The sequence below is a fragment of the Capricornis sumatraensis genome, chromosome 1 (assembly GCF_032405125.1).
Source record: "Capricornis sumatraensis isolate serow.1 chromosome 1, serow.2, whole genome shotgun sequence".
In the NCBI taxonomy this organism is placed as follows: Eukaryota; Metazoa; Chordata; class Mammalia; order Artiodactyla; family Bovidae; genus Capricornis; species Capricornis sumatraensis.
This window is the reverse complement of record NC_091069.1, coordinates 233,346,363-233,359,646: the sequence shown is the minus strand read 5'-3', so window position 1 is coordinate 233,359,646 and position 13,284 is coordinate 233,346,363. Positions and strand designations below refer to the sequence as shown.

General features: G+C 37.7%; 1 protein-coding gene across 1 annotated transcript in view; it reads left to right on the top strand.

Moving 5' to 3' along the window:
- Window positions 1–12,981, top strand: part of RASA2 (RAS p21 protein activator 2) — a 121,332-nt gene extending 108,351 nt beyond the window's left edge. Inside the window, exons 20-24 of the mRNA XM_068974270.1 lie at window positions 8,599–8,681; window positions 9,537–9,745; window positions 10,452–10,555; window positions 10,899–11,088; window positions 12,954–12,981. Coding sequence (XP_068830371.1) covers window positions 8,599–8,681; window positions 9,537–9,745; window positions 10,452–10,555; window positions 10,899–11,088; window positions 12,954–12,981 — 614 coding nt within the window. The remainder of the gene's footprint in view (window positions 1–8,598; window positions 8,682–9,536; window positions 9,746–10,451; window positions 10,556–10,898; window positions 11,089–12,953) is intronic.
- Window positions 12,982–13,284: the final 303 nt, after the last annotated feature.

The following is a 13,284-nucleotide window of genomic DNA, read 5'->3' as shown; positions in this document are numbered from 1 at the left end:
GTTCCATTATTTTCAGGCCTTAAGAAATTTAACATGTTGGAATGGTATTGGAGAAATGAGCTCTGTTACATGAAGTTTAGAGATTATTTACCAAAGCCTACAGTTTTAAGCATCCATGCTTTTTGTTTTTAACTGTTTTGTTGGATTTTTCTAAAATGTATTACATGCTTCCCTGCCTTCTAAAAAAGAGTTCATTGAACGTAAGTTAACATTTTCTAGATGACTTGGGGCTCTCATTGATAATGTTAATTATCATTTAGTACTCTGATTCAGTGGTGTTTTCAGGGCTGCTTATGGATGTGTGCAGCTGTTTCTTCCCAGCTACATGCCTTGGACTGCTGTGCTATTTTGTGTTGATGTGTTTGCTTTATGCAGTTTTCCATTATCCCCTTTATGTTCAGGCTGTCACCTTAAATTTCTTGTGCTGTCAGTGAATGATAATGTAACATCTCATTCCCATCTATTACCCCCAATTCCATTTTTACTGCTAATATACTGTGAGTAAGGATGTAGGTACTGTGTTTGTTAAAGTTATGTGTATGATTAAAAAGGCTTTGACTGAACATTTCAGGACTTTCCTCTGTGAATAAAATACATAGGCTTTGGATTCTCCCTTTGGTTGCTCAGCAAACGTTTTGCTTACTTCCTGGTTCCTTGCAATTTTCTGCATAGCTAAGACTGCTAGTTAGATAGTTTCTTATTACACTTTATGACTTTGGTGTTTCAAAGAGTGCCTCCCAGTTATTCTGTAACATAGCTTTAAACCATTGAGTCTTCCACTGTTTACTCCTACTGGACACTAATATTCTGAATGAAGTATTTCTGTCACTTAGAATCAAATAAGATTCTTTTTCCAATTTACTAGAAAAATAATTAGAATTTTCTCAGTTTTAAGGGTTTTTCTCAAATAAGTTAAAATTTGATGCCCACTTAAGTAATAGTAAGCGACTAATCTTCAATATCACAGAACTAACATGTGGTAAATGAATGTCATAGGGCATTCATCCAGCTGTCACCATGGTTACCTTGACAGTTTTGGGTGGATCTGTGTGCCTGTGGTTATGGTTTGATATTGCTCTACTGTAAGTGGTCATCTTCTACAAGTAGTTCTTCTAGTTGTCTGCTGTAATCAGATGTGATCCATGTTGCAGCCTTTTCCCATCTCGTCGGTGCAGCCTCATCTTTTGCATTCTCCATATGTGGCTTTGCCAGGTTGACTCTTGAAGTTCCTTTCAGTTGTGCTCTTTTACATTCATGTTTTTGCATTTGCTCTGTCTAGAAATCTTTCTTTCCTTCTTTACCTGTGTAATTTGTTGTCCTTTAAGCCTCAGATCCAATGTCAGCTCTTTATGGAAGTCATTTTCATAAAGCTCCAGCTACTTCAGTTGGGTATTCTCTTACTGTATTTCTTTAGCGTATTAGTGGTAACTTTTGTCACACTGTGTGGTCATTGCTTTTATGTCTTTCACCCCAGTCTTTTACGATCCTCGGTGTGTAAGGACCATGTTTTTACTACTATCATTTGGCGTTTATTAATTTGTAATAAATGGTATTCTTCAGAGAACACCATGTCTTCCAGATATGCTGTTTTCTGAATTAAGAACCACTTTCTAAAATTTCCACCAAGCTTACTAATAATATATGATGAACAAATTCATCTCTGAAATCCCATATGTGTTCTCCAGATTTGATTAGATCTTGTCTACTTGGGGATGACCTTTTATACACAGTTATGTATGTAGAGCCTACACAATTTCCATATGCTGTCTGTGTTCTAGCTCATATAATCTATGGACAGTATAAAAGAAGTTTTCATAGTGTTTTAAACACAAATCTCAATACTTGTTTTTTACCTGCTCCTATCTTGACACACGGGGCTTCCCAGATGTCTCAGTGGTAAAGAATCCGCCTGCCAATGCAGGAGATGCAGGTTCGATCCCTGGGTCAGGAAGATCCCCTGGAGGAGGAAATGGCAACCTGTTCCAGTATTCTTGCCTGAAGAATCCCATGGACAGAGGGGAGCCTGGTGGGCTACAGGCCATGGGGTCGTGAAAGAGCTGAACACAACTTAGGGACTGAGCACACATTTTGATACGCAGGGCTCTGGAGTATTTTTTTCTTTAATGTGTCATGTTTGCGGATTTGAAGGTTCAATATTTTTTAAGAAGTCACTTCTCAAATTCATCTTGATTTTAACACAGTCCCACTACAAATCTACAAGGTTTTTTTGGTAAAAATTGACAAATTGATTCTAAAATTGATGTCAGTGGGGGAACAGAGGACTTACAATGGCTGAAGCAGTGTTGAAAAAAAATAAACACAGTTGAAGGACTAAGCTACAATATTCAAGTCTGAGATTGTGACATAAAAGATAGAGGTGAACAGTCAAGAGTCCAGAAAGACACCCACACATATGGTCAGTAGTTTTGACAGAAGTGTCAAGACAGTTCAATTGGGAAAGGAATGTATTTTCAACAAATGGTGTAGGAACAACTGGGTAAACACAGAAAGTGAACTTCATCTTATGTCATAGTACACACAAAATATAATTCAAGATCAAGCATAAGAGAATATCTTTGCAACCATGGAGTATGCAATGATTTCTTAGGCTGTTAAATGCACTGAACATTTTTTTTAAGATAAATTGAACTTCATTAAAGACTTTTCCAAATTTCCCCCTTTCTATCATTGCTCCTTCTTTTTTTTTCTTCTAATAATGGGCATAAAATGTATTGCTTGGCAGTTGAAATTTTTCAATAGGTTATTGGGATTTGAGTTTCTTTAAGCCATAAGCTAAGGGTTTTCACCAGCTTAAAAAAGTTTTTTTACTTATTTCTGTCCATTTTTTCTCCTTCTTAGGACTCAAATTATACTTATCCAGGCATGCTTGAGACCGTTTCACAGGTCTCTGTGAGACTCAGTTCATTTGTCTTCATTCTTTATCTTTGTTCTTTAGCTTGGATAATTTCTATTTACATTCATTGACTTATTTACCATCTCAAGTCTTTTTAGCTAAATGTGATGAATTTGTCATTCCATTTATTGTGCTTTTCAGCTCTAAAATTTCTGTTTGATTCTTTTTATAGTTTCTGTTCTCTTTAAAGTCCACATTTGTTCAGTCATCTTTAGCATATTTTCCTTAAATTATTTAAACGTTTATAATAATGGCTTTGCTTGCTAATAGAATAAGTTCAGCATTTGAGCCCACTCAGACTCAGGTTGTTGGCTACTTTCTTTCCCAAGTATGGGTCACGGTTTTCTGTTTTTCACATCTTATTTTTTTGGTTAAAAACTGAACATTGTATGTAATAAATTATAGTGTGTCTGGATTCTGTTCTTCTGAAGGCTTGCCTAGATTCAAACTGCAGTGTCTGTTTTGTGTGTGTGTGTGTGTCTGTCTGTCTCTCTCTCATTCTCTCTTTCTCATTGTATAGCTGCTATTGTCTTTACTCAGATTTTGTTTTATTCCCTAATCCTAGCTGCCTCCCTAGGGGTCTCACCTGAGCTTTCTTAGCTTAGTGGTCAATCAGTGATTTGAGCATAGAGCTCAAATGCCTGAAATCAGTAAGTCGTCTACCTTTTATCACCTGTGCTGTTTTTGAATCAGAACATATTCAAAGGCACAGCAAATTCACAAGTCTCCCCAAGCTTTCCACTTTGCCAGGCTCTGGGATGATCCACATACAGGCATCTTTAGCAGTCAGCCAGAGATGTGATCTGTTTATGATCTCAGCCTTTCTATAGCTCTGTAGTTTCTAAAATCTCACCCTTAGGCTGAATCTGCAACCTTCAGCCAGTAAAGCTGTGAGTTTTCACTGAACTGAGGAGTTATGGAAACAGCTCCTCCCTGGAAGACAATAAATCCACAGTTTTTAACCTAAGCTATAGCAATTGCTCATGGATGAACACTTCTCAGATTTTTACTTGCATTTGGTTATTTTCCAGCACCCTGAAGTGGTTGTTTTTAATAATTTCCCCAGTCTTATACTTATTTTCTGAGGAATAGAAGTATGCAACCTCAGTATACTACTACCAAAAAAAGATTGAATAGTTACTTTATTTCAGCTATGTTCCTTAGGACCAGTGTCTAGCTGGACTTCTGTTTTTCTTGGGGTAGTAATTTTTTTTAATGGAAATAGAATTCACATACCATAAAATTCACCTATTGAAAGTATATAATTCATTTTCAGTATATTCACAAAATTATGCAGTCACCACTGGTTACAGAACATTTTCATCCCCCTAGAAAGAAAACCTGTACCCATTAACAGTCACTGCCCTGTCCTTCCTTCTCCCAGCCCCTGGCAAACACAAATCTGCTTTTTGTCTCTCTGGATTTGCCTCTTCTGGACATTTCATGTAAATGGACTTAAAGAGTAACCTTTTGGGCTTCCCAGGTTTTGGGCTTTCTCATCTTCCTAGTGGTAAAGAACTTTCCTGCCAACGCAGGCAACATAAGATACGTGGGTTAGATCCCTGGGTTGGAAAGATCCCCTGGAGGAGGGCATGGCAACCCACTCCAGTATTCTTGCCTGGAGGGCTACAGACTATAGAGGCATACAGAGTCAGACATGACTGAAGCGACTTAGCACGCATCAGCACGCAGCCTTTTGTGACTGCCTTCTTTCACTTAGCATGATGTTTTCAGAATTCATCTGTGATGTGGCATGAATCAGTACTTTATGGCTGAATAATATTTCATTGGATGTATTCCAGATTTTACCAGTTTATCAGTTGATATACCTTTAAATTGTTTCCAGTTTTTTATTATTATGAACAGTGCTGCTGTGAACATTCACATACACGTTTTTGTGTAGACATATATTTTCACATCTCTTGGGTCTGTATCTAGGAGTGAAATCAGTGAGTCATATAGTAACTAACTTTATGTTTAACTTTTTGAGAAGGTGATGGTGATTTTTAACTAAAACTGGATTTGGCATTTAATAGGGAAACTTAATACCCTCACATTTATTGTGATTACTGTAACCAATATTTTGTTTTGTGTTTATTAAGCTCTTCTGTTTGTTGGGATTGGTTTTTTCCTGCATTTTAATTGGAATAATCAGTCCCACACATATTCACTCTGTCTTATCTAGTGAAAGAGTGTGGACGTTCTGTTTCTACTTTTTAAATGTTAACAGATAGGTTTAAATTTACATGTTCATCTTATTTTCTGCAGTTAATCACTGTCTCCATTCAAGCTGAGAAGGAACATAGCATATTTTCAAATTTATTTTTCCTAACACTACCTAATGAAGTCATCTTAATTTTAGTACTAGTTTCTGTTTCTTTTACCTTTTAATGTTTTCATCATTTTTTCTTAACCATGCATGTGTGCTAAGTCGCTTCAGTCGTATCCATTTGCAACCCTGTGGACCATGCTGTGGATGGAATTTGCCACCAGGCTCCTCTGTCCATGGCAAGAATACTGGAGTGGGTTTCCATGCCCTCCTCCAGGGAATCTTCCCAACCTAGAGATTGAACCCACGTCTCTTACCTCTCCTGCATTGGCAGGCAGGTTGTTTACCACTAGTGCCACCTGAGAAGCCCTTTTCTAACCATTCTTAGCAGTTTTTCTGATGTCTTTGCCCAACACTATTTCTTATATTAACATATTTGTCTTTTTCCTGGATTCTTACTTATTTTGCAGGAGTTATGTCCTCAAGGAATTATTCCATATAGCTTTAGGCCTGATAAATTTTCAGAGTTCTTACATATTGGAAAAAGTATTTTACCCTTACACTTCAATGATGTTAGACTGGATTTAAAATCATTTCCTGTAAGATTTTTAAGATATTTCTCCACGATTTACTAGTTTCCATTGTTGGTGAGATTCTGTGGTGGCTCAGATAGTAAGGTGTCTGCCCATAATGCGGGAGACCCAGGTTCAATCCCTGCGTTGAGAAGATCCCCTGGAGAAGGAAATGGCAACCCACTCCAGTACTCTTGCCTAGAAAATTCCATGGATGGAGGAGCCTGGTAGGCTACAGTCCATGGGGTCGCAAAGAGTCGGACACGACTGAGCGACTTCAATCATTCATTGTTGGTGGTAAGGATTTTGATGTCAGTCTTAGTCTTGATTCTTCTCCTTGGAAACCCTCTGGACTTTCTTTAACGTTCAAGCTCTAATATTCTACTGCCCAGTGTCTAAGTGTTACCTTTCTTTCTTCCTACACTTCCATTCTTTGATCAGCACTTGATGGGTCCTTTCAGTCTGAAGATTTCTCTCTTCATTCTTGGACATTTTCATTGGTACTTTTCTTCTGAACAACTCAGTTGTTTCTGGAATGCTTATTGCCGCTGATCTCAAAACTCCTAAATTCATCCATCATGGCTCTCTTATCTTTACTTTCTCTGTCCTTTTGTACTGTATATTTGGAGAGTCCTCAGTATAATCTTCTGCTTTACTGATTCACTTTGCAATTCATTCAAGTTAACATTAGCAACTTCAGTTAATTTCAGTTAACTCTAATAATAATGTCATGTGTGCCTGGGAACAGTGCATTTTCTCTCTGTCTGCTGTGATATAATTTGTCCAGAAATGAACAAACACAGCAATTCTAGGATGTGGGCATGCTTTGTGTATTCAGCAAATCTAAAGAGTTGTTGAAAATCTACAAAATCTACTTCCTGCACAATTTTTAAGTTCTCTGGACTCTGTGGTGCCCCATGTAGATTGGTACCCAAAGGCATGTCTCCTCTGCCCCCTCATTTGTTACACCCCCGATCTCCTCCAGTGTTATTCTCTTTGTTGTACGTGTTTCCTTCAGGGTGCTGATTTTCCTCATCTGTTTGGTGATTTTTTTTTGGCAATTTGCTCATTTTTGTGCATTCACCTGCCTGAGGGTCGTAGCTCATGGCCAGTGGTTTAGAGGGAGGGACAGGATGAGCTGCTGACAGGCAGGGGTGCTGGTGCTCGTCCCCTGGCATGGGCACCGTCAGCAGCCTGTGGCTACCCCGCTTTCCAGCCAGTACGCATCTTCACTGCTTCAACCTGGGACTGTGCCTCTGTGGACTGTTGCTTAGTACAAGCGGGTTGAGGGGGGCAGTATGTGAGGACCTAATTGACTCAGCTGCTCCAAATGCAACTTACCACATAGTCATCCTGATAGACATCTAAGTATGCCCCCCCTCACCCCCCAGCTCTCTATGTCCAGTGACTCTGGCTTGAAGCTCTTCTGACCAGCCCTCCTTTTGCAAATGTGTCTTTTCCTCCATGCGGCTCCGGCTGTGGCTTCTTTCAGCTTCCTTCCTCCTCGCCTCCCCTCACCCCTTCATAAATTTGATCTTGTCTGCTTCCAGGAGACCGCTGATAGTCTTTTCCTATTTTCCCATGTATATATAATTGTTGAATTTAAATGTCGTTTCCTCAGAAAAGTTTTCCCTAACTGCCTGACTTAAAGTAACGTCCCAATTACTTCCTGTCACGTCACTTTATGTTGCTGTCTTTACTGCATTTATCTCTACCTAATATTTGTCCTTCGTCAGTCTTTCCAGACCTAAATACAAACTTCATTAGGGGCTTTATATATTTTATTCACTGCTCTATCCCAAGTGGTTAGGACAGTGTCTGGTACAGGATAAACATGATAGCTAAATTAAGTGACTTTAAAATATATTGTATATCACACATCTGCTTGAATTACACATATTTTAGATTTTACAGCAGGAACTAAGCTTCGCAAGTACTCTTTGTTAATCTCTCTGTTCAATAAAGAAAACCTTTTTAGTGTCTTTAACCCAAAAGCTGTACATTAGTCCATGAATAATATAAAGGATCTTCACCTTCAGCACTTCAGCCCACAAGTCATTAAACTGAAGTTTGTTGGGAGGAGGGAAGCAAAGCTTTCATTTTCTAAGAACCACGTTTTATATGTAAATGACCAGAAAAGTTCATGATTATATTTGCTTAGTTTCTATGACTATATGAATGTATTTTATTCAAGTAAATTTTAAGTTGAAATGCATCGTAGCCTCATGCTATTATGGAGCCCCTTTAGCAGAGAAATTTCCAAATTCTTAAATTAGGTTAATGATTCACTTTACCAAATAAAATTTTTACTTTCATTCCCTGTATCTCTTAAAGTAAATTTGGTAGCTCTAGTCAGCTGACCAGACAGTATGCAATAGTAATTAACAATTTTTCAGTTTCAAATAATTGTTTTGAGGGTTAGTTCCTTAGGTTGGAGAAGCAGAAAAACCCACTTAGGTACAGTCAGATTCTTTGTTTATGTAATAACTCCATAAAAGAAAATTCCATGTCTCAGCAAGTTTTGAGTAGGCCTTTATTGTTAATTACGTATTTATTCAGTCTCTATATAATTAATGTTACAAAGTACAACAACATTTTTATTTTCTACAGAGATCAAATTTATTCCCTAATTTTAATTTTAATTAAATAAAGAGGAAGCCACATCATGGAAAACAATGAAAATTCATTTGGTCCATAAAACATATTTATTATGCACCATTTAGAAATCTGTAGGTTACTTACACACCCACCGTCAAGAGAATGATCTTAAACCATATAGAGTTAACCTTTCACCTTTATAATTCTGATGAAAATTATTTTATCTTACTTCTTTTTTAATTTAGGCAAAGATGCTATTTACACAATTCCAGTGAAAAACATTCTTGCTGTGGAAAAACTGGAAGAGAGCTCTTTCAACAAGAAAAATGTAAGTTATATAATTTAAAGTTTTTTAAACTGCATACTATTACTTAGCTGAAAATTTGAAAAGGGGTTTAGTATTTGTTTTGAATCATTTAACATCTTATAATTGGTAGCTGGAACTCTGTTTAAAATTGTCCATTACTGTTGATGCTTTGTATAGTCCACCTCACCTATTAAGTTAAAGATACTTTTTTCAGTTAAGAATTCTTTACTCAATGGGGTCAGTGGTAAAGAATTCGCCTGCCAATGCAGTAGATGCAGGTTTGATCCATAGGTTGGGAAGATCCCCTGGAGAAGGGAATGGCAACCATCTCCAGTATCCTTGCCTGGGAAATCCCATGGACAGAGGAGCCTGGTGGGCTGCAGTCCATGGGGTCGCAAGAGTCGGAAACAACTGAGTGACTAAACAACTTCTCTCAATACTTGAGTTTTATCAAATTTCTCAGCTTGACCTTCAGAATATAGTCCCAGCCTGTCTGTGCAGCCTAATCCTCTGCTGCCCTTCAGTACATACCAATAGATAGCAGTGCACTCAAGTAACCAAGATGACTTCCTTGTTTCTGTTTTCCCACTGCTCTCTTTACCCATAGGTTTTCCTCTGTCTGAAATTCTTTCCCTTTATTCCTATTTGTATGATAGCCCCTTCCCTAGGACTCTTGCAGTTTCTAAAAATTATATTCTGTTGTACTGTTTAGTACCATGTAACTCAAACAGTCCTGGGGACATACAAGTTTATGATATACCTGAGCAACAGTTACCTAGCCATGCAAACTGTATTTCTGTTATGTACCTTCTTGTGTTTTGTACTGTGTTTGATTTTTAGACTGTTACTAACTTTTTGTCTTAATTGTCTGTGAAGATGTTCCAAGTGATACACACGGAGAAACCACTCTATGTCCAGGCAAATAATTGTGTAGAAGCTAATGAATGGATAGATGTGCTCTGCAGGGTGAGCCGATGCAATCAGAACAGACTCAGCTCTTACCACCCCTCCGCGTATCTAAACGGAAACTGGCTCTGCTGTCTGGAGACCAGTGAAAATGCTCTTGGCTGCAAGCCATGTACTGCGTAAGTTTCTTTTTGATTAAAAAGGCAGTGTCTTAAATGTGCTGTATTCATACAATGGAATATTATTCGTCCATAAAAAGGAATGATATCCTGATACATGCATGGATGCATCTTGAAAACATGCTGAAAAGAAGCCAGAAAAACATGCTAAAAGAAGTCCGACACAAAGGCCATGTACTTTAGGATAACACTTACATGAAGTATCCAGCATAGGTAAATTGATGGAGACAAAGTAGATTAGCAGTTGTGAGGGATTCGAGGGAGGGAACAATGGGGAGTACTTAATACAGAGATTCTTTTGGGGTGATGAAAATGTTCTCAATAAATTGTGGTTTCACAAGTCAAAAAAAGGAGGGCAGTGTTTAAATAGATGTGCAAACTTGAGCAAGGTATTGAGGAAGAAGGGCCTAGCATTCTTGTTGTAACTGCATGGAACAGCCATGGTAGCTTTACAGACTTACAAAGTAATATGATGAAGCATAGGTAATGAGAATGATTGCACTTTAAAATCCTCTTCCTTTTGAGTATAGTTGCATAATGACCAAACCTAAGGATCTCGTTCTATTTAATTAGCACGTTAGACTAGATTCCTAAGATTCCTTTTACAAAATTCTGTGTTTCTGTTTTCAGTCTCAAACCGTCAGAAGTCTCTAGCATGTTAACAAAATGATATTTTTCCAGTGTCTTTTATTTCATTTTTACACAGAGGTGTCCCTGCAGACATCCAAATAGATATTGATGAAGACAGAGAAACAGAAAGAATTTATTCCCTTTTCACCCTCAGTTTACTTAAGCTGCAAAAAATGGAAGGTAAGTGTATAATTAAAATTCTTTTATATAACCATGATCCTTCATTACCAGTTCATGAAGTGTTGCTTTGGCATTATCTTAAAGTCAAAAGATACTCATAGATTTATCAAAATGTTACCTATATGGAAGCTGACAAACTCCCAAAGGGAGTTCTTTAAGTAAAAATATTGTTTTTGCATAAATGTAATTATCATAATTAATAAAATGTATGGATTTTGGTTGTCTATGCATATCCAAGGGAGCTTTTCCCAGCTTGAGCCCCTCTTGAAAAGTTCTTATTTATATTACAGATTATGCTTCATGGATTTAGTTGTCTGATCAGAGATTTCATTTCTTCTTGTAGAGGCTTGTGGAACTATAGCAGTCTATCAAGGACCACAGAAAGAGCCTGATGACTATTCCAACTTTGTAATTGAGGATTCTGTAACAACCTTCAAGACAATTCAACAAATAAAAAGTGTCATAGAGAAGCTAGATGAACCTCATGAAAAGTATAGGAAGAAAAGATCAAGTAGTGCGAAATACGGGAGCAAGTAAGTCCTGTTAAGATACTTTAGACTTTTTTGAACGTAGTTTGAGCTTTCCTCTGCTACCCTCTACTCACACCTGAAGTGCAGGTCTCCTGCCTACCTTTATCTCTCAAGACCAACTTAGAACCTTTCTCTTGTGCAGGAATCTCCTGAGTCACTCCTGCAGGGATCTTTTTCAGTTCTAGCATCATTCATTGTGTTGGGGCAGTACCTTATCGTCACTTTCAGTGTTATATTTCAATTTAATCATTGAATTGAATACTTAGTAGTTTCTTGTTTTGCTTTTTACTGATCCTCTTCTTTATCTGTCACAGTACCTTTATACATCCTAAGTACAAAAAAAAATTAGCTTTGAAAGTGCTAGAAGTATTTTATAATTGATGCTTTGGATACATCTCAGAGGCAGATGGACACTGATAGAAACAGCAACAGCAGTTATTAAGGACCTTCCTCCTTACCGCTAGACACTATGCCAAGTACTTTACATTCCATCAATTAGATTTTTTTTAGCAGCAAGTAACAGAAAATTCCAGTGGCTTAAATAATAGGAAAGTGTTTAATCTCGCAAATTATAAGTCCTGATTTCTACATTTAGCTAGTTCAGCTCAACACTGTCATCAAGAACAATCCAGCCACTCAACCATCTTCAACAAGATGATTTCTGTCTTCCTCAGGCGGGTGCCCTTATGGTCACAGCTGGACTGTAGTAGTTCACATTTATAATAATAGGTATAGAGGCAGAAAGAGCTATTTCTTCCTCAAAAGGAAAGAAACCTTGTCTAAAGTTACCCTGGCTTCCCCTGAACCATGGGGCTGCCCAGCACCAGCACTAGAATCAGGCTTCTGTTTGCGCAGAGGTAGATAGGAAGGGGTGGTTCTTGGACCAGCAGATAAATGTCTGCCACGATGTGCATGCTTTCATCGATCCTCACACCAGCCCAACACAGTTATATTCCCATTTCACAGCTAGAGAAACTAAGGCCCAGGGAAGTGAAGTGCCTTGCCCAAGGTCATTTTTTTTTAAATTGTTCAGTCATATCTGACTCTTTGTGACCCCATGGATTATAGAGTCCGTGGAATTCTCCAGGCCAAAATACTGGAGTGGGTAGCCTTTCTCTTCTCTAGGGGATCTTCCCAACGTAGGGATTGAACCCAGGTCTCCCACATTGTAGGCGGATTCTTTACTAACTGAGCTGTCAGGGAGGCCATAGAGCTGATGAATAAGGGGGCTTTGAATCTTGGCCCCAACCATTTTAAGTATTTTTTTAAACTTATGTGGATGGATCATTTTAATTGTGTTTTATAAACAATGAAAATCAGTTTGACAGGTATAAATATTTGTGTTCTGCCTAGATGGAAGGCTCAGTACACTGAAAAGGTTATTGTAAGCATCCTGTTACTGTCTTTTCTACATTAGTATATTTTGTTCTCTTCCAACAGTAAAGTAATCCAGTTTTCTTGGAGCCATGGCAGGTTTCCATATGAGGTTCTAGCCAGTGCGTGGCATCCTTCCTAACTAGTATTCTCCCCCCACCGCACCCACACACACTGTACCCCTTCTAGTTGTATTTTTCTTTCTTAAAACCTACCACTCTTTCTTGTGCTAAATATTTTATTTGTTTATCTTATTTTTTCTGTACCAGAATATAGGCTCCACAGGGCCAAGGGTTTTGTCATTTTTCTTCACCTCTGTGTCCATAGCTTCTAAAACAGTGCATGACATTTACTGGGTAGTCACAAAAAGCTTGCTAAATCAGTGAAATAGGACTTGGCAAGAGAAAATTACAGATACTGAATGCTATGAGATATTTGTTACTTTTTACAATTTTTTTTTCAATGTTTGAAAAATTATTTTTATTGTTTTCTAGGGAAAATCCAATCGGGAAAATATTTTAGAGTTTGGCCAATTGATTCAGAAGAACGGGAAAATATTTTAGAGTTTGGCCAATTGATTCAGAAGAACGGGAAAATATTTTAGAGTTTGGCCAATTGATTCAGAAGAACTGGAAAATATTTTAGTTGGAGTTTTTCAATTCATCATGTATTTTGTTCATAGTATTTAAGAATGAACATCGGCTTCACTGTCACCTGCATTCACGCTGTATTTAATATTTAACAATTGAAACCAACTGTTTGGAAATTCTGGTGTGATGTTTCACTAGAGAATTTAAAACCCAGGATTCCCTTCATATCTTATGT